Source organism: Equus przewalskii, chromosome 5 (genome assembly GCF_037783145.1).
Source record: "Equus przewalskii isolate Varuska chromosome 5, EquPr2, whole genome shotgun sequence".
NCBI classification, from domain to species: domain Eukaryota; kingdom Metazoa; phylum Chordata; class Mammalia; order Perissodactyla; family Equidae; genus Equus; species Equus przewalskii.
This window is the reverse complement of record NC_091835.1, coordinates 33,174,123-33,195,934: the sequence shown is the minus strand read 5'-3', so window position 1 is coordinate 33,195,934 and position 21,812 is coordinate 33,174,123. Positions and strand designations below refer to the sequence as shown.

General features: G+C 46.6%; 1 protein-coding gene and 1 long non-coding RNA gene across 2 annotated transcripts in view; both read right to left on the bottom strand.

The window, feature by feature from the left end:
* Positions 1 to 2,333: 2,333 nt before the first annotated feature.
* Positions 2,334 to 7,608, bottom strand: LOC139083502 (uncharacterized). Its single transcript, XR_011540275.1, has 2 exons — positions 6,517 to 7,608; positions 2,334 to 5,994 (listed from the first exon to the last, which is right to left on the bottom strand). It is a non-coding gene; the product is annotated as an uncharacterized lncRNA (long non-coding RNA).
* Positions 7,609 to 9,485: 1,877 nt separating this feature from the next.
* The window catches only part of CCND2 (cyclin D2), a 29,569-nt gene continuing 17,242 nt past the window's right edge, over positions 9,486 to 21,812 (bottom strand). The window contains exon 5 of the mRNA XM_070620538.1: positions 9,486 to 14,900. Coding sequence (XP_070476639.1) covers positions 14,751 to 14,900 — 150 coding nt within the window. The 3' untranslated portion in view covers positions 9,486 to 14,750. The remainder of the gene's footprint in view (positions 14,901 to 21,812) is intronic.

The following is a 21,812-nucleotide window of genomic DNA, read 5'->3' as shown; positions in this document are numbered from 1 at the left end:
AATGAAATTAATTAGGTAGTTATCTGTAATGGCTAAAGCACAAAGAAAACAGAGTGAGAAACCATGAGCTAGAGTTAGAGATATGAAGGCGCATGTAGGCTGAAGCTGTGAAGAAACAGAACCACAAATAATACGAGCTTGAGAACAGATCCACAGAGCAGAGGATAAGAACAAGCAAAGGTAATGGAAGAAGGAACGACACACAGAGAGAAGCAGACACAAGTGAGTGATGCAGAGACCGCCTGGTCCCCAGTCCCTCAAGCCGCCATAGTACCACAGACCTTGTAGGTTCTAGTTTTTTCGATAAAACCCCTTTCTCTTTAAGGTGGTCTGAGTGCATTTCTGAAGCCTAATTAAAAAGAGCTTCCCACTTTGTCTCATTTAATGCTCACAATGACTCTGCAAGGAATGAGTTATTATTTCCAGTTTACAGATAAAGAAACTAAGGCACATAGAGATTAGTCAATTTCCTATGTCTCAAGATCTCAGAACTGGGTTTGACCCCGAGTAAGTGTGCTCCAGGTGGTATCAAAATTATAACGATGAGAGTCAGAGTTGGCTCTGTTCCGTTAGTTCCCTGACTCCCAGCAAAATGTTTGGAACATGGTAGGGACTCAACTAAAATGTGTTAAATGAATAAATGAAGAATATCTTTTATGATCAATTTGTCAAATGAATCATACATCTAAAAAGTTAGCTGATACAATGGAAGAGAATTGTATTAGGAGAAATTTAGAAATTAAAAAGCAATATTAATTTTAAAATTATCTAAGAAATATATATAAAACAGTGTTTTCATAAACTTTAAGAATCAGGGGAAAAAGCCAGTTGAGAAATGAGGATCTTTGAAAGAACACACATTATCCTACATTCTTCATTCAGTGGTTCAAGGATTGCCCTTCAGCTTATAAAATGAACAGGGAGTTCACTTAAACTTTGTTTAGATAGATGCTAGAAATAACCACTGATATACTTTTGTTGGCAACTTATCAAATCACACATACCTTTTTTTTTTTTAAATGAAAAAGAGTGCTTTTTTGTGTGGCACATTGTATGATGGAATTCTGAATTAGTGAGGATAGGCCAAGTTATTCTGAGGTACCAAGTTAACACTGAAATTTCTGTGGCTTACCACATAAAAGTTTATTTCTTCCTCATGCTAAGTGTCTGACATGGATCAGAAAGGGGCTTTGCTCTGCATAGTCAGTCAGGGACTAGGACTGACAGACATGTTGACTTTAACACATGGACTCATGATTACTGGGGCAGGAGAGGTGTGCTTGTGAAGAATGTGGATTCACTCATTATTTGGTGCACAGTTCCATATATGTCTGAATCAAGCTTATTTATAGTGTTGTTCAAATCTTCAATAAGAAAGAAATGAAAGAAAGGAAGGCAGGGAGAAAGAAAGGAAGGAAGAAAAAAAAGAAAAATCTAAAACCTTAAAAAAAAAAGTTTCCGTAGGCTCTGTCACCAGATCACGTCTTGAGTCCAGCAATTCTTGTGGCCCCACTACATCCAATGTTAAGGCTCCATCGCCTCTTGTCTGAATGACTGTCAGGGCCTCTTTGGCTATAGCTCTGCTGCTTATACTCTTGTCCCCTATAAAACATCCCCTCCTCAGCCATCAAAGTGATGTCCTTATAATCGTATCATGTCACTCCCTTGCTGGAAAAGTTCTCTAATGGATTCTCATTGCAACTAAACTCTTAAAAGGCCTGTGTGATTTTGCCCCTCTCCAGGTCTCCAGTCCCATTTCCCTCTGCACTCTCCTCTTCACCAAGCTCCATTCGGAACGGCTTCTCTCTGTTCCTAGACCACGTCATGCTCATTCCTGTCTCAGAGCCTTTAGATTTTCTGTTCCTTCTGCTTACAAAACTCTTTCACAAGATATTTGGATGGCCACCTCCTTCTCGGCCTTCAGATCTTAACTCAAAATTCACCTCCTCAAAAGGGCTTCCTGCAAGCACAAAGGCCTGCCCAGTTGATATGTATCGTCCTACGGTAGAGCACTTCCATCTGAAATTACATCATTTATGTACTGTTTTTACAGGCTCATAGCCTGTCTCTCTCTGCTTGAACGTAGGTTCCCTGAGGGTGGGGACTATCTTGTTCTCTTCTGTCTTCAGTGCCTAGAAGAGTGCCAGACACATTGTTGGAGCCCAACCAATATTTGTCATCATTAGAAATCATGTTCCTAAAGAATATTTAATAATATGGTAACATTCACCTGATATGTGATTAAACGAAAAAAAAGGATAGAAAACTTTTCACTATAAGCCTGATTTTATAAGAAAAAATACATTAAAAAAAAGAGAAGAATAAACATGTCATTTGTATCAAGGGTTTCTCTATTTATAATGTTATAATACTATGACATACTATAATGTTATAATATTTATAATGTTAAAAATGCTTGTGCTATCCTATTATTAAAGGGTTTTTTCCATAGATATATGCATATAATTAAGCAAAATATCTTTCATAAGGAAAATTATCCAGAGGGTGGAAACGACAGAATGTATATATTGTTCTATGTATGTGGCCACTCATACATGCTAAGGCAAGCCGACTTACTATTACTACCATTTAATAGAGTACAACTCTGAATATTCCACAAGAAATCTTAGTGGATGGGTATGTGTGTCCTTGGTATTTGTTCTGTTTACTTCTGATAGTGTCACTTTATGATTCTAAGAAAATGCAATTTAAGACTCACCAGAATAGAGACAAGAAGATTTTAAGTTTAAGACTGAAAATGGACAGACAACGCTGACATCAGATATTAGTATAAACTGAGAGTCTTCAGGACCAACTGAGAATTGTGGTTTTGCAATTACCCAAGTTACACCCCTACTTTGCTTGTTCCTTCTATTGCTTTTAAGTTGGAAATTAAAGTGGTTTATGCAAATTTAATAAGAGAAAGTCTTGGACTTTGACTGGCAGGGATTTTCCTGCACCTCCCACTGTCATAATTGATTACATGCTGTACCCTGATGGAGGAACAGAAATTCTAGGCCAACAGAAAATCACAAATACATGGTAAACCATCTGCTTTGTCCAGCGACTGAGAAATAATAATGTGACCAATGATCCAAGCAAGACAGGGCTGCCAGTCCAACTGTGCCCATTCCTCCATCAGCTTGATGTCTGCAGGCAGAGGGAGATTTATTTTGGCAGCCACTCTGCCAACATCTGACGTCTGTCACCCATAGTTCCCCATTATTGCTGTTTCCAAAAAATCATATCTGCCAGTCAAACAGCTTTTCTACTGATGGACAGTCGAAGGATGCCTTCTCAGGCTGACCTGCTTCCGAGGAACTCCCCTTTATTTGAACACATATATCCACTAATCCCTTTTCACGCCTTGCCTTTTAGCCTGTCACTTAGTGGGGAAAAGAACTCTCCCAAGCCCGAGTTCACTGCTGTTTGGAAGCATGGCAGTCACACAAGGAAAGATCATGAAAGTTGTAAATGCTATGGTTTTACTGCCATGGTATCAAGAGTAGCCCCCTCCATCAGGATCCACAGAAAAACGATACTCCCCTCCACCCCTGCCTTTCTGGGAAATTAACATTGCTTATATGACACCTTTAAAAATATTAACACGGTACTTGATGTATTTGCATCTATTCGGATTGGCTGATTCTTGATGAAGCTTCCTATGTATTAAGCACTTTACACTGGCTACCTCATTCAGTCCTCTTAAGAATGCAGCAAGGTTTCCTATTTTATAAGAGAACAAGCAGAGGCTCAGAGCTCATACAGCTAATAAAGGGCAGCCCTGGATCCAAACCCAGATCTTCTGTTTAAGTGAAACTCTCTTTCCACTACAGCATCCTGACCCTCCCTGTCACCGTATTTGTGACACTTTGTACGTAATGACTCAACGTTTGATCCAGTCAGTGATACTCTGGGCAGACAGCAAGCACTGGGGGGAGTGATTGGGAAGGCCAAAGCACTTGCGTTTGCCAGAGCCCTGACATAACGCTGAGGAAAGAGAAGACCACTAGAGCCCTCAAATCCTGGTCTCCTGGCCCGAGTATCTGGAAAGACTTAGAGAATAAAGCAAGGAAGGCAGTAGGAAGTGCCACATAGAAGCACGTCCTCCAAAGTCTCTTGATTTTGATTTTACAGAGACATATGGAAGATGTGAGTGAGTGACTGCTGTTAGAACATTGGAGGCATCAAGGCTTTCTAGAAAAGTATTGACCAAGATGTCCAGAGGCTCATTGAACCGAGCCGTGAATGGACCCCTGCAGAAGCCAAGAGTTCTCTACTCACTTCCAAGCCTCCCTACCGGGCAATCCTGAACTAAGGATGGCATGAACCCTTACAGATCCTCAGCTTGTTGCATCCGTGGCAGGATAAGATTTTTGGAAATAATAATCACTGTTTTTTCTCCAGTATTTTTCCCCTGCACTTTTTGACCCTTTATCCTTTGTCCCCTCTTTCAGGGAAAGGAAAGTAACAACAAAAGAGCTAAGGGAAAGAATGTGTCTCCCTGGAGGGTACTAAAGTCATCTCAACATAAGCAAAGGCTTGAGAGACTGTGATGAGAAAGCTCGGCTGCCCCCTGGACTAGAAGGACTCTCTGGGCTGGGGGGTTGGGGGGGGGGCATGTGGGAGGAGAAATGATGAGACCATGGACGTTGGTGGGTCCCTGAGGAATAGGGACAAACTAGAAAGAGATGTGATTCTTTTAAATGACAAAAGTTTCAGAGTTTGAGAGGAAAGCAGAACCCATGCCCCTTTCCCAGGCGGAGCTCCCCTGGAGGCGGCGACACCCCGGAGAAGTCGTGGCGGTGCAGCGCCCTGGACAGAGTCATGGATGACCTTTTGGCTCCGAACCCCAGCACATGTGGGAGCAGCACATTTTTTTTTTACATCCAAGAGTAGCAAAAAAGTCACTGAGAAAGCCACAGTTCAATGTTTGCAATTTTCTTTAAAATATTTCAGGATATTCAGTCTGTGTGGGTGGGTGATTTAGGGAAGCTGTCCCCCAGATGCCACCAGCACTGTGTCTCAGTCTCCCGGGCGGCTCTAACAGAATACCACAGGCTTACACAACAAACACTTGTTTCCCACAGTTCTGGAGGCTGGCAGTCTGAGCTCCTGGTGCCAGCACGGGCGGGTGCTGGGGACAGCACTCTTCCGGGTTGCACACTGCTGACTTCTCTTTGTGTCCTCACGTGGCAGCGAGAGAGCTCGCTCGCCCTTGTCTTCGCTGAAGGTGACAGCTGCCTCCCAATGATTTGAACAGCGATAGCATCATCCAACCCACCACGCTCCCCCAGCGGAAAGTCTCAGGCTTCAGCTCAATTCTCAGTGAGCCAAACACAAATAAATACAGCAGCCAGTGTGGTGGGAGAGGCGTGATGTTTGAAGTCAGCCACATCTGGGTTCCAGTCCTAGCGTGACTCCCACTGCAAGCTGTGTGGACAAGCTGTGTGTGCAACCCGCAGTTCACTCAAGCACCACACACGGTATCAAATTCTCTGGGAGGTTGTGAGAATTCCCTGAGATGCTCGTGAAAAGCTCTTTTAAAACTACAAAATCCACTTGGCTGCCAATTACCTAAAAAGTCCCCCTCACGTCAGTGCTTAAGCTGGCAGTACTGAGTAGCTGAAAGGTTGGTACCTGTCTGTAAAATTAATTTTTGAGAAGATGGAATTAGTGCCTCTCTGACACTCTGCCGCAGCCTTGACGGCAGCTGACACTTACAAGCTCTGGCTGTGTGCTAACATGAATCATCTCAGGAGGTCCTGCTATTACTTAACCCTGTTTCACAGACGAAGAACTCAGTCACTGAGGGGCTAAGTAATGTGCCCAAGGTTACAGGCTAGCAGGTGGACTGGTGGGGACTCCAGAGCAGCAGTCCACCGGGGCACTGAGTTCCTCACCACCCCACCAAGTGGCAGGCATCCTGTGACTTCTCATCTGTTCCTGCCACTGGCCATTGAGATCAAGGAGGGCAGGGACGGCACGTGGGACCTGGAAAAGCAGGGGCCGAGGAAACATTTGCTGAACGAGGTGCTTGGCACAGAATGCCTGGGGTGTAACCAGCCCCCCCCCCCCCCCCCCGTCTGTTGGATGCATGAGCAGTGCCCAGGGCCACCCCCACCCCCCCCCCACCCCACGTGAAAGTGAACGATGAAAAGTACTCATTTTTAGTGGTTGGGATGACTGAAACACAGCCATGGCACTTGTACTTTTTCAACATACCTAAACATTTCAGACGTTTGTCTTCTCATGGGGTAATTATGGTGCCATGACAACTAAAAGTGACTACAAAAACCGACAGCAGAGAAAAAGCTGATCTCTAACCAGTCCACCTGGCCCACCTGCAGAATTCACTGTGGGCTGAGGGGTCTCCAAGGAATTTCAAAAATCTGGCCCAGTCCCCGGTTATCTGATAACTAAAAACCCATAAAGAGATGAGGGAGGTGACAAAGGCTAATGAGGAGTGGAGGTCGTTTCTATTTGGGGTAGAAAAGCGAAGGGAGGGTCCCAGACCTGTTCCGCTCCACCTGGGGCTTACAGCCGGCGAGGTGCGCCAGGCACGTTTCAGGCTGCAGAGACGGGGACGCGTTAGGAGACAGGCAGGGGACATCAACGCGTGAAGCAGGTCCGGCGGGCGCTGGGGGCAGATATGGGAGTCAGGCGGTCCTCAGCTGCAGCCCCTACGACTCTGCGGGCCCGTCGCTGCCGGAACCGGAACGTAGATTTACCAAGGCTAGTTAAAACTCTGATTTTCACGTGAAAGCTCTCCTCCTACCCTGGCGAGTGAGTCCAAGGCAATTTAAGTCGTGGTGGGAGTCAAACTAAATACATCGGCAGGCTGGCTTTGGTCTGCAGGCTGCCACTTGGCCATGTCCGAGCTGGGCCCTGGGAAGAGGCGGAAGAAGTCGTTCATCACCTCCGCCGCGCCCAGGCGGAGTCAGATGCGACCGGACAGAGAGAAGCAGGTGCGCGGTGCTGGCCCCGCGCGCGCCCCCGGGCGGCCGGCAGACGCCGGGCTGCGCGGCTCGCGTCTGTGGCACTCGCGCCACCTAGTGGACTTCCTAGGAAGCGCCTATTTTTCAACCTCCCTGTTGACCCCTACAAAGGCCCGAGGGTGGTGGACCAGGGGGGCCAGTCAGAGCCAAAGCAAATGACCACAAACGAAACGGAAGCCGTGTTCTGGATAAGCATTAACCCACAGCTCCAGGGGGATACTGGGATAGGGGCCGAGGGAGACGAGCGGCCTTCGCATCGCTTCTTTCCCAGGCTGCCCAGTGAGCTGGATCCAGGCTGTGGTCAGAGCTGGCAGAAGCGGCCCCCCTCCTGCGGGGAGGCCCTGAGCCCGGGCGGGGAAGCCACTCACCCTCTCAAACTGCCAGCCGTAGTCCTTAAGCCTCAGGAGGAATTAGGTCCGTGGGAATCCCAAACTCAGGTTTGTGGCTGAGTTTATCCTCAGGATAACATCTGTGCACATAGTGTTTACAATCCACTCCACTGTGTGCTCTTCAAGCGACTGGAATATTTCCCCTTCACTTTTAAGATCGCTTCCCATCTCTTTATTTTTGGAAAAGGTCAAATTTTGTTTCTACTGTTTCCAACTATGCTGCCTTTCACCGAAAGTGTTTGCCTAAACGGGTTCGTTTGAGGAAGCTGTCCTGTCTCCTCAAAAGGTGCCCGCCCCCACAGCAGGGCGCCCGTTCAGGCCATAGGCTTGGGCACAGCTGTGACGGCTCTGCACAGCCTCATGGCCGTGTGTGTTGTTTCCCTGTGGAAAGCTTAAACCACAGGACACGGGTTTTGTTTTCTCTGTGTTTCCCTGAAGGCCCAGTGTAGGCCCTGCACACACGTCTTGGCTACGGATGCTCAGCTTTTCTTGACGTGCTGAACCTCCATGCCTAGTCGCCAGCATCTTTGAGGTGGTTGTCGCAGGGGAGAAGAAATCGGTGTAGTATTCAGCTTGGAATACTTGCTTCAAGACAGTACGTTGAGAAGATTGCTAAGCCAACTGGAACGTTTTACTTTGATAGTACCTCTATGCACTGAATAAAAGTTCCAGATCTCTGGAAAGTCTTTAGAAACACAAAAAGACTAAAGCACAAACAAAAGACCTGGGATTTCTAGGTCTTCACTCCATCACCAAATTCCACTTTCCGAAGGGCACTTTTTTCTCAACTTTGAGATTTTCCAATTGTAAGATGAAATGGGTCTGAAAGAGCGTGTAAGGGGCCGGTAGATTTATCCCTGGCCAGCTGTGTGGAATGCAGCGCCTGCTTTGTCTGCTTTTTTCCCATCCTTCAGCATCCACAGCTCTGAATGGGAGAAGCCCTGGTGTTACTGGATGGCATTTGAAGGAGTGGTGGTGTCGTGTTATTAACAGCTCCGGCACCGATCCTGCAGGGAGACCAGAGCAGGAGGGGAGGGAGGGGGGCTGGCTGGACAGCAGGGTGCGCACAAGAGAATTCCAAGGATGGTTCAGAGTGGTAACTAGAGACCTTGGAAACTCCCAGAGGCCCAGCAGAGTCCACTAGGCAGAAACCCAAGAAAAAGTTATCCCTGTTTGTCTCCAAGAACGGTGGCTACCAACAGGGGACGGAGACAAAGGGGAATTTCTAGAGTCCTTGTAAGATCAAAAGTCCTATTCAGTGGACTTACTTGAGAATAACAGGGAATGTCTTCATCTGGACTTTCCCAATGACTGGTGTTAATCTTACTGCTGGCAACTCAGGACAGAATTAAACTGGAAAACAGCCTGCAGCGTCTTTGAAAGACACAGAAAACTACAGAGAAAATGGATTTTTATGATAACGTCCAAACGGCTATTAAGCCATTGCCTTTAGCATACCCACCTCTCTGGGGAACGAAGCTGGTCTGAGGAGCTGAGGTCCAGGAGCAGCTGGGACCAGGGCCTGCCAATTCGTTTAAATGCTGACTTCCTCTCCCCTTTCCCGGGCTCTGCCTCGCCACCCCTCCACCAAGGGCAGCTGTGGCCTGGTCCTCACAGGCGGGATACAGAGCGGATCAGGAGTTAGATGGGAGCCATGAAGAGCAGCAGGCAGGAGGCAGGAAAGCTGCAGGGGTAGGGTTCTCCAGACACCCCCTCCAGAATCTGGAGATGGCACTAGGGGCTTCTGGCACCTCCCAAGCCAGGAGATGCTCACTCACAACCAAGAGTGAGTGGCTGGCTATAATCAGGAGACTAGCATCTGAGGCCCAGTGATGATAGCAGTGACTTCCCCCCCTCATGAAGGTGGGCTGAGGCTTCTGGTCCCTCAGATGGTTGCAGGGGTCACCCAGAACGAAAAAAAAAAAATGTCGTCAATTACTTGTATTGCAATAACAGAGATGCACAGGTGGATTACCCTCCAGATTAGGATTTGTATTTTATGCCGCTACCCACTGTTGCCAACACAGTTCTGACGTGACAAAGATGTCTTCCATTCTGAGGACTGCTGGTATATAAATAATTCAAAATGGCCAGGGAATTTAGGTCAAGGTGAGTTTATTGTCCAAATAGCATAACCTAATTGCATCCAAAACCATTTTCAAATCCATCTTTAAGCTAGTCAGAATAACAGGTTATTATTTTTTTTAAATCACTTAACACTGAACAGATAGGACCTCTTAAAAGGTAGCTGACTATACCATGTCACCATCATAGCCAATAAAACATTTTTTCCATACTTCCTAAAAACCTTTTGTTTATACTGATCATGCTACTTTAGCACTTGCTAGCATCCCGACCAAATAAACACCCACACCTCTTATAGAGTACATTGTGAGAGAATAACATTGACTCGATATGGCATCACACTTGTTTTAAAGCAAAAAAAAAAAAAATTATAATAATAATAAAAGAAGTCCAAGATGAGAAACTGTAACTGAGAGAGAGAGATCTGAGGTACATGGTACAAGGGTAATGAACATAATGGAAAAAATCCAATGGCCCAGTGATTTGCTGGGGATTTAAGAGTTGGCCAGTAAGAACTAAAACCAATTAAAAATAAGAAACAAAAAAATTTTTTTAAGGACAGGCACCTGTCAAAATACATTGGATACTGTAATGGCTACAGTCAGTAAGGCACTTTTTTCCCCAAAGTGGGCTGCAGGCAAAGGAGTAAATGCCGCAGCTCCAGCATGCATGTGTCCATTTGCTGATGGCTTCTTGAAACCTGAGCCAAGAATCGGGTCTGACTGCCCAGCCAAGTCTAAAAGCAGAGACACACAAATGTAGGAGAACAGTTCTGGCTGAAATGACCGTTCTGGGTTGTTCAGAATCCAGAATCGTGAAAAGCCACATGGTATGAGGAAGTCATAAACATCCTCTTGAATCTTCCTGCCCTATTTTGTACAAACTGACGACAGCCTGAGCAGCTCTTGACAGCTGCCCGGAGCCCGCACCGACAGAAGCCTGCACCCACCACAGCTCCGGAGTACGCTGGCTTAGGGGACTTCACCGTCTCAGCACTAATTTCCCTTTTAAAGCTATGCTCAGGGTTGGACTGTCTCAAAGATAAACAAAGAGGACTCCTTTTGGCTTAGAAGCCAACTGGCTTACTCAGCCCTCCTCCCATTCCTACGTCCCATTCCCACACTACCAATATTATCTTCTTGAACTAGAAAATCATTATTTACAGGATATAAGGTGCAAGTCTATTTCTTCTCCCATCCCTGCCCCCTGTGACCCAAGGAGAGAAAATTCCTCTGCCCTCTTTGAGAAAGTCACTCAATCCTGCCTAACATGCTTAACCTGTGGGTTCCAGAGCTCCCAGGGTGGGCTGGAAGGGCCCCACAGGCGCCGGGCCACGGGAAAGCTACGGCTGCCTCTGAAGAGCAGCCCGCTCTGCTCGCAGAGCATCGCGGTGTGCCGCGGTTGGGGCTGCCTCTCCGGGCCGCGTGGGCCCCTGACCTGGGGGCTAAAAGAGGCAGGAGAGAGCCTCTTGCACAGCAATCACAGGGGTCTGGCTGTAAGAGATGGTGAGCTCTTCAGTGGGGTCCTGGGGCAGTTCCAGAATAAAGCGTCCTCTAAGAGAAGCCCCTTCTCAGAGGAGCTCTCCTCTCAGCACAGGGGAGACATTCTGCCGAGGGATCTGTCCCCTGCGTCCACCTGCAGGCTGCATGACTGTTAGGAACCCGCACGGACTGAATTATGCTTAGCATATATTTTTGGCATACTAGGATTTTCCCCCCTAGGATTTGGCCAAAATAGGGGAACAAACAAAATTTGGCAGGCTAGGGGAACAACTTAGCCCCCACTGATGGAGAAATAAAAGAAGAAAAAAAAAACCACAGAGAGGAGGAAGTAAAGAAGAAACAGAAAGACAACAAGGTAAAAAAAAAAAAGACCAGAATAGGTTTGGAACCCCCTTTAGATGGAGATGAGAAAGAGAAAAAAAAAATCCATGGGGAGAATTGAACTCCCCTGGGACAGAAATTCCTACAAGGAAACCAAGAACCAAGATCAAGAGGGTATTAGCCACTTTAACAAATCCAGGGTTCCTTCTTTTGTTTAAGGAGGGAGCAAGAAGAAAAGCCAATCTAGCACCTTCCCCATCATCAACCCCACACCTTCTATCACTCTAAGCCCCGGGAAGGAGAAGCAGCTAGAAGGCCCCAGTGGTACCCGGGGCTCCAGGAAAAGTGGAAAGTTACAGATGCAGGGAGAGTCTGTAGGCCTGTTCCCTTCCTTATTTGTCAGGTTCTCTCATTTGCTGCTTCAGTTTGAGCTTAGAGGCTCACTGTTAAATGAATCTGCACCATGTTTTCTCTTTAGGCTCCAAGACTCCCAAGAACTCTGGAGACCATGCCTTTTTCCATTCTGTGGGACTCCTCAGGGCCCAGAAGAGAGTCCTGTGCAAAGTGGGCTCTTGAGAAAACACTGGCTGCTCAGCTTTCCTCTCCAAAACTTCGGAATTCACCACCCACTGCCCCACCAGAAACTCCCTAGAATTTTAGGGTCATGCTAACTCACCAAATCCTGAACCCTTCTAAACACACTCCAAGAGAGACTGACTCATCTAGAATTGCATCTCTGTAGAGAAGCAGCCTTTCCACCTCCCTTCCACGACCAACCCAATACTCATCTGGCCTATTTTTTCCAATCATGCCAAATCAATGCGATTTAAAACCCGAAAACCACTGAGTGACCCTCAGCAGAGGACCTGGCCTCGCATAGTGCTTGCCTGTTGGCAGTCCGAGACTGGTGGGAGAAGGAACCTCCGCAACACTGCCTGCCACAGATTCACGTACCCAGATTCAGACTTAGAAAACCTCTGAGATGATCCTAACCTGGGGATGCCCATGTCAGGGAAGGGAAAAGAGAATGGGGAAACTTTCAAGATGAAAGGACCCTAAGCAGATGAAAGGCCTGCTTTAGAAAGGGCCTTCAGGTGAGGATTTCCAAATAGCCTGCTGGAATTCTTTTTCGTCTGTCTCCTGATACCTGGGACCTAAGTGCAAATTGTGACTTCCTAGTCCTGCGTCAGTGTTTGTGCTGAAGGGTCTGCCTTGGGGGGGGGGGGAGGGGAAATCCCTTGGTTCAATTGTATTTTTTCCATCATGATGAGGATACCGGAGTCAAAACGGAAGCCCGATGACCTTCATGACTGACCAGGTCCCTGGGTGTGAGACCCTGGGGACACTCACCCCTCCTTCCACCTGAGAGGGGCACGCAGCCCCCTCCCGCCCCTTTCTCCACACTAATGGGCTCCCAAGCAGAAACTGTACGGTTGTGAGGTATTATGAAAACAAAACTGTGAATCATTGTCTTTTGTAGCTATTGATTTTGTCCAGTAAACCTGAGGTAAAGAATACTCTGTCTTTGAAGAATGTGATCAGAGAGGAAAAAAAAAAAAAAAAAAAAACCCATGAATATGCTACCAGAAGAAAACAAACTACGGAAGGGCTTTTCCAGTACGAAGAACTCATATCTCAACCATCTACTTCAGGACTTGGAATTTAAGCAGTAAAATAATATATTATAAAAATGTTTATAAAATAGCAGCACACTCTGTGAAACCTTACAGCTAGGTTCTGTTAACGTGAATAAGGATGAATGATCTTAGCTTCTTAGCAGCGCAAAAAAAAAAAAAATAATAAAAACTGAACACAATAAAATGAAAAATAAGAGACCCTTAGATTTTTCTCCATCCTCAACCCTCATACTACGAAACAAGGCAGAATCTGTGTATAAAATAATTCTTCAAGGTAGCCCTGTTCTGATTTTTCTTTTTTACTTAAAAAAGGCAAATATTTTAATAGCTTCATTACCTGTCAATTAATAATTGTGCAAAAAAAAAAAATTGTTGCTCCAACCTCTTTGCTAACTGAATGCATCTAAGAAGTGGAAAGGAAAAAATTCAAGTACGCTGAATACAACTTTGCAATGAAATTAACAAAAAACGGAAAAGGGAACAAAAGCGGCACTGTGATGCTCAGCTGTCCGTCTTTGCCCAGCAATAACTTTTCTTTCCATGTCCAGAGAAGAAGTATATGGGTGGGAATTAAGATCCTTCTGTGCCATCAAATTGGTAACAGATCTTTGTTTTTAGGCTTTTCTGAGGAATGTTGTGATGGGAATGTCAGCGGAAAGGGGTGTCTCTCGAGTCCCGGCAGGGATACCAGAACTATGTACCAAAGAACGTCAGATACCAGAAGTGAACAGTTACCCGACCAGGGTCAGGAGGGAAAGGGGCAGAGGAGAAAAAGGGGAGGAGTCTCTTCAGCACGATTTGCATAAACCATCCCATCTATCCCTCGGGAACAATGTTTCAAAGTGCTTTTCGAATGGAATGGTTTATAACAATGCTACTCTGTGGACCAGACATGCCAATCAGCACCAAAAATTAGTTTTTTCCTAATAAGGGATGCCAAGGTCACATTACTGTCTTTAATACATCAAGAGAAAAGATTCCACTCCACATCCCACCCTTGATCTCCATCTGCCTCCATTTCGTCTGAGTTTTGGTTATGGCCCATAGCTAGATTGCCCGTTTAGATAAGAATACAGTGGCGTCTGCAATGAACCATGTTTGGAAGAAGAAGCAAGATGTCAAAACCGCGAAGCCCAGGATCCAATCACCTGTGTCCAACTGGCAAAATTAAACATCCTTTCTAGGTAGCAGCTACTGTAGACAGCAAGAGTTTCTAACGAGAGACCCAGCAATGCTCCTGACTTAGCAACAAACAGGTGTCCGAGAGCAAAGGTGTTTCTACATCCAAAATGGTTCGGTCACGTTGAGAGATTGGACTCCCTCCCCATCACGTCCCTCCTTATTTCTAATTCCTTCTTGAGTTCATTGCTTTGCAATCTAATCATGCCATAAGTGGCATATGCACTTCTTTGAAATTATACTAAAAGGGGTGTATATGTGCTAGTTCATAACATGAAAAAAAAAGCCTCCTCTAATTTGTTCCCATGTTGCAGGCGTACATTTTCTCTAGCTACTCTGCAGGTTTTCCTGTAAGCGTTTTACTATTACTTTTAACATAATCAAACAATAACTGTTCGCATATACAAGGGATTCCCTTCTGTTGTACTTGAAATAGGCACCAAATGCTTTTAATTATTCCATTTTTATAGGACCGTTTTCTCTCACTTCTAAAAGATCTTTCAATACGATCTAGGCGGGGGCAGAATTTTTTTTTTTTTTTTTTAAGTTTCATCCTAAAACATAAAGAACAAAACACAATCAGAGAGAAGGAGAGAGAAGATTTGAACATGTCTCTCCCGTTCGGCCCGACTGACATCCTCACAGGTCAATATCCCGCACGTCTGTAGGGGTGCTGGCTTGGTCCAGTTCATCCTCCGACTTGGATCCATCCCCCTGGTCCTGACGGAACTGCTGCAGACTGTTGAGCAGCACCACCTCAATCTGCTCCTGGCAGGCTTTGAGGCAATCCTACAAGGAGAATGGTCCAGACCAGAGCTGTTAGCGAGATCAACAGTGCACAGAGCATTTCATGAAGAAAACATACACAATTCAAGCCTTGCATAATTCCGTGCTAGTTTTCCAGCAGAAATAACTATGAAGTGAAGGAGATGTGTTCGTGCAGTGCCATGGAACCTCACTCCTCCAGGTGGGGTCCGTGGGCTGGCAGCATCAGCATCACCTGGGAGCTTGTTAGAACCGCAGACTCTCAGCCCACTCCAGATCAATCTAATCAGAACCTGCATGTTAGCAGAAGCCCGGGTGGTTGGGATGCACGTGAGACTCTGAGAAGCGCTGGCCTAGATGAGGAGCCATTTATGGACATGGAGCACCTGGTGAACAAAGGGCCAACCAGATGCTTTCTGCTTGGGGAAGTTGGGAGGAGACAGAGAAAAGAGGACAGCCAGGACTACAGACAGTGCTCCAGGACCAGACAAATGTAGGATGTGAGGAATAGATAAGAAGGAAGAGGATGGATTGAACGGTACTAACCTTCACAGAAACTGCATTAAGCGCTTAAAACGAAAAAAAATCTGTTTTTCTGCTTATTTGCCACTCCCTCAACTCTGATAAAAATACAACACAGAATGTTTACAAAATTCTGGACACTTGAGCTGTCCAGTTTGGGAATACGCAAGAATTTGCAGCATTGCTTTGATATTAGTCTATATTTGGTAGGGAAAATTTGGAGCGTGTTTGCCCCAGGCAGAAGCTTCTGTTAGTTGGATGCCATGGCAATTCGTGGTGTCACGAGAAAGGGATGATGGTTCAGACTAGCAAGTGGTGTGTGAGCTCAAGAAACTGCTCCTAGTAGATACTTCCCAGCCTCTCTCCTCTGCAAGGCCGCCTTTCTGCACTCCCTTACCGGCATATACATATGGGAAATCTGTTAGATGGATCCTGCCTGGGTCTTCCCACAGTTTAATATATGCTTCCCTCTTGTCTGTTCCACTGTGCAATTTTCACTGCCCAGAAGTTAATGTTTGCCAAGCACAAAAGCATTATCTTTATTTTCCGAAGATCTAAAATAAAGGTGGAGTTAACGACTGAGGAACCAAGTTTCCATTGCCCCAAATTTTCCCTTCCTATCTGTCGACCGTTTCAAACTTCCAACTACAGCTTTTTGTGAAAATTAAAATTAGGGACAAGAGCAGCCTGAGTGCTAAGGGCAGAGATGAAATCTCACCTGGAGTGTCAGAAGGAAGAGAGGGAAGGTGGCACTTGCTAGTCACCCGCCACACTTGCGGGCAGCAGCTACGTTACTGAACTTCTCTGTCACTTTCCTCACTTGTGAAATGAGGATAACAAAGTGGTCACAGAGTGACGATCCACTGAGGCCACATATACAAAGTGCTAAGTTCAATAAATGATAACCATTTATCGTGAACAGCAATAAATCAGTCCTGGAATCTGAAAGAATTCTTTAGATTTCTTTAAAATGGGGTACAGATTAGCATTTGGTCCAGATTGGTGAAGGGGCCACTGTGTGTCTGGCACCAGGGATTGAGTGTCGAACAAGACAGACCCTGCCACAGAGGCCTGTGTGCCACCCTAAACAAGCTGAGGAGTCGGGGACTGGCAAACCACGGACATCTCTCAACCTTTTCCGTGGCATCTACTGCTCACGGCCTCCACCCTGTCTGACCCCCTGAACCTGTGATTAGAAACCTATGGCCTTGCCTGGCCCCTTGCCCTGGTCTTTCCCATGCTCCTCCTCTGGGGCCCAGCCTGCAGCAGCTGTGCTCCTAGCTCACTCACCACTTCCCGAAGGCGCTTAGGTGGTGAAGGATGAAGGCATATGCTTCTAAGGGCACTTGCATTTCAGCAGAAGATATCTAAAAACTTTAAAGCCTTATAATCTACAAAAGTCAATCTTAAAAAGCCAAAGCTACTGGCAAAAAATGCCTATCGTCCAAACTACTCTTGAGAAGGTCCTCCATTAAGAGACCGACAGTGAGTCCAACTCTGTCAGTTTTCCTTTCAAAGCTGAAATAGACAGCTCGTTCTCCATTGGAGCACCATCTGAAGGAGCCGACTTGTTCTTAGGGGCCATGTTGGCAGCATAAAACCATCTTCAAACTCTGGAATCTTCCTAAGATGCCCCCACCCCCAGAAGTGAGCAGGAGCGGAGACGCAGGAGCACAGCAACGGGTCTCACGTCTCAAGCACCTTCCTTTCCTCCCGTGCACCCCTTACTGAGGAATGCTGAGCCACAGAGTTTACGTGAATATTATTTTCCTCTTTCTTTTTTTTCTTGCAGGTACTAATGAGCTGAATCCAGGCAGCTCCTGTGTGAGGTCCCCCACTACAGAGGTCCTTGAGGAGCTCTTGAAGATATGTTTAAAATTTTTTTCTAGGAGGCAGGGGGAATGAATCAGAGCCCCTCCGTAGCACAGAGATAGTAACTGTATGCTTGTCTCCGTGGAAGGCAAATCCTACCAGAGCATACAGCACGAAAGAGCTTCTGCTATCTAAAGAGGATGGCAGGATTCTCAGCTGACTGAGGGACGATAGATATGTGTTTTGTGTACAGACAGATGATAGCCCTGAACCATTAAATTAAATTAAAAAACAAATGCCTCTTAGGTGCCAGCAATGAGGGCTTTTTAAAGAAAGCTTCACGTGGCACAGCAACTTGGTGAAGACTTGCTGATACGAAGTTCGTGTGGAAGCCAATGCCCCCCAATAAGAAACCCAGAGCCTCCTGGCCAATCCTGTCTGGCTCTCCTTCAGAGGCTCTAATTTGGCCCCACAGAGAGGTAATCTGGGTCAGCACACTTTCCACCTCAGTAACAGGAGCAGCTCAGGACGCCATGATCATCGCTACGTTAGCTCACCAGCATCCCTGAGATGGATAGTCCTTCAAATGAGGAGACAGGGGCTCCAGATAGCTAAAGAACTTGCTTTCAGGCCATGCAGGGTCTTCCCTTTGGAGTCGTCAATGTTCCTACTGTTGCTGGTATTCGGCCTCCCCTTCTAGCAGCCTGAGCTCTTAACGGGACAGTTCTGAGGGCTGGGACATTTGCCAGTCACTTCTACTGGACTTTCAGAGCCATGGGACTTCAAGATATCACATGTATCAAGTGTCACATTTATGTAATTTCCAGCCAAGAACACATGTATAGGCTTTTCTGAATAAAATGAAGGAAGATTTCATATAAAACATATACTCTCTTTCCTTTCTTCAGCCCCATTTTAACTTCAATCTAAATTATTACTATGGCCAGCTCTTGATCTTTGATACCTCTTACTTGAAGGGAAAAATGATGACTACAGCAGTTACCCCAGAAATGAAGGACCCTGAACCCCATTCCCTGCTCTCTTCTAGATTCATCTGTGACACAGCAGGAAGCTAAACCTCTCTGTGGTAAACCATGTCCCCCATTCCTGGAAAGCTCTCTGCCTAACCCTCCTTCACGTTCCACTTGTTCACAACTTGGCTATTACCAGCTCAATTTTCAACTGTGTAGATCTCTCGTTCTTAGCTGGATGAAAAACTCCTTAAGGGGAAGACCCTGTCTTGTATTCACAATGTTGAACATTCTACTCTGAGATGGTGGCGAGAAAGAAATCAGCATCCCCCTTCCTTGAGAGAGAGCTCACTATCTGCATTTTGATACCCTCATTTAGCACCGTAGGAACCCTTCTTGGACTTGCAACGAGCATGTGAATTTCCTGTGAGCTGGTGGAAAGTGAAGGAAGAGAAGAACGTGTGGTGGTGCCATTACCTTCAATCAGACACGCCAACTCCACACGGCCCCATTCTTGCCCAAGGAGCTCCCAGTCTCCCAAGGAGCAGGGCAGCAGGGTGCCTGGGACTGGGGTGGGGAGGCGGTGACCTGCGGGAAAGAAGAGCCCTGCCTCAAATCCGCAAGGCTGCTTGTGCCAGGAGGCCAGGAGAGAAGGAACTGGAAGGGAGGCACGTTGAAGAGCCTGAAGCGAAAAGGAGGCAAGGCTGGAGAAGAGTGGAGTTACAGTATTCCCAAAGGGCAGAATTATAAGACGACACACACGGATAATTACAGAATGTGAGAATTTGGGGGTCCAAAGGGCTTTTGGAGATCAATCAAACAGCCAGATGCTCTCATTTTACAGCTAGAGGACTGAACTGAAGCCTGGCTCGTCCCCCAGCTACATCTAGTTAGAAGCTAAGCCTGCCCTTAGAAGGGCAAGCCTTCAATTTCAGAACTCTTTTCCCTATGAACTTCTGCTTCTTCCCAGCTCTAAGTAAAGACATACAGGGCAGAGAATCTCCAAGAAAGGGAGACACAGCCCAAGTGGCCGGAAAAAACCCGACAGAGCCTCCAATGAAAAGATGCTACGTGCATGTAAAGTGCAGCGGCTCTGGGACCTCTGCTTTCCGGCAGCCTCCCAAAGCACCAGCCATTGTGTTAAGATGCCCCAAATTAAGCTGATTAAAAGGAGAGCCATAATGCTCGTCTGTCAGCCTGGACAGGTGGCACTCCACAGCGCTGGAGGTCGGGCAAGCCTCCAACTTCGATGATGATAGGCCCCTCCTCTGCGCGCCCCCAGCCTCGGAGCCCTGACAGCAGTGTTTGTGATCTCCGGCTTGTTACACGGGCCTCCGACTTCCTCTGCTCGCTGGCTCGAGCTCTGCGCCCTGCACCCTCCTCGGCCCCCATGAATGGGCTGACGGAACTCCTCCCATTAGCCCCCAGTGTATCTGCATCACTCCATTGTCACCACACACGCACTGCACTCAACACGGGGACAAAGGGCTGAATGAGCCCCGGACCCCGGCCAACTCAGGCAGAGACAACTTAGGAAACTATCTCATTCTGCCTTTCTTCACAGGCTGTTTGGCCGATTTCCTTGCATACCAAATGAGGCCCGCAGGAAAAATAAGGCAGGAGAGGGAAGCACCAGCTCCAATTCTATCCCCTCCACCGCCCCACCCCCAGCTCCCCTCCCGGCAACTCTTCACAAGGTTCTCGACCACAGGCCCTGAAAAGTTCACCAAGGATGGTCTCAGTGATACAGGGGGCTCTAGAACAAGGTGTGTGTGAGAGGACTGGTGTTTCTAGCTAAGAAGGACCAAGACACACGGCTGGGGAACAGCATCTCCCACAGAGAACAGGTGGTCAACATCCAGGCTTCTTCCACGGCACCACTAAATGTTTGATAATAGCTCAGACAACCAGGATCATAGCATGCCAGGACAACCCTAAGCAAGAAGATCCTGGCATCTTCTCTGGGCAATATTTTAGAATATGAGAGACTTTAGACGTAACCTAGGTAGAAAAGGATAAATATAATGGCCATGTGACTAGAGCTTCTGTCTGTTCTGTTCAACAGCTTCCAGAAACTTCACAACATCTTCATGGCTTGTGAGCCTCAATTCTACTTTTTCCTTAGTGAATTATTTAGCAAAACTGTGTCACGTGAAAATGAAGCGACTTGTTCTAAGATAAAATCAGGTAAAACTCAGAAGACCCTGACATATAATTTATGTGAAGAAATACCTTTCCAACAGACACGGGGAGAGCAGAGAATGAGAAAAACACTCGAACCCCATCTGCCACCCTTTGTCCTCCGTTCTGTCCTTCTCCCTCCCTCCCTCTTCAGCATCATTCCCCAGTGGCTCTGCCAGGGGCTCGGGATAAAGAGCTGAGTAAAACTTGGGTGTTGTTCAAGAGGTTCTATAGACAAGTGAACAGTGAGATAAACGCTGGCACACAGCGTGAGCAGAGTGCCCGGGGACGGAAGAGGAACCCCGATTCAGCAGGGAGAGGTTCACTGGGGAACCGGGACAGTCGATCCCCCTCTCAAACTTACCCTTGGCAACGGAAGCCCCGGTAGAAGTTCCCCTAAAAGCCAGAACTGCTTCTCTGGCTGGTGTCTGTTTTTAGCAACACTTACGAGTGGAAGGAAAAAGTACTTAAAATATACCACCCTCTGAGACTTTCATTCCCTGTAAAACTGTCAGGCTTCTCACTCAGCTTTCTCTTTGGAATGAAGCGTTCCGGTTTATTTTGGCAACGAGAGGAAGCAACAAAGACCAGCTTTCTTAGAGCTGCATGGGTCCCTCCTATCAAAGCTATCTGCCGCTGGCCAACGAGCCCAAGAGACTCGTCTGGCGTTTCAAAGGAATCAGGGTGAAACCCTCCTTCAACAATCTGATCCTTGCCAATCCATGGGCAGAGAACACTGTAAGCTTGCAGAGGTCACAAACAACAAGGTGCCCGGGCAAGCACAGAACGGCAGGGATCCTAGGGTGAAACGTCAGCTCTTCCTGATTCCTATGTGTTAGTGCATTAGAGCCAGGGGGACAAAATGCGGTCCGTGTCTGTGTGTGTGTGTGTGTGTGTGTACATATGTACTTTTTTTATTGTGGCAAAATAAACATAACATAAAATTTACCATCTTAATCATTTTTAAGCATACAGCAACATTAAGTACATTCACATTGTTGTGCAACCATCACTACTCTTCATCTCCAGAACTTTTTCATCCTCCCAAACTGAAACTGCATCCCCACTAAACACTAACTCCCCCATTTCCCTCACAGCCTGGGCCCTGGTAACCTCTATTCCACTTTCTTTCTCCACGAATTTGATTATTCTAGGTACCTTGTCTACGTGGAATTATATAATATTTGTCTTTTTGTGCCCGGCTTATTTCACTGAGCATGTTTCCATGGCTCACCCACGTTGTAGCGTGTATCAGCCAGGTTGAACAGTGTTTCCTTGCATGTACATACCACATTTTGTTTCTCCATTCCAAGGATATTTTCTATCACCAAGTTTACTCTGCCGGGAGGCCTGTGTTTTCACATCAGGCCTGGTGAGCTCCTCCCTCTGAGGTGATTTCCTACTGCATTTATAGATCTAACACATTTTCTGGTACCTGTTCATTTACGAT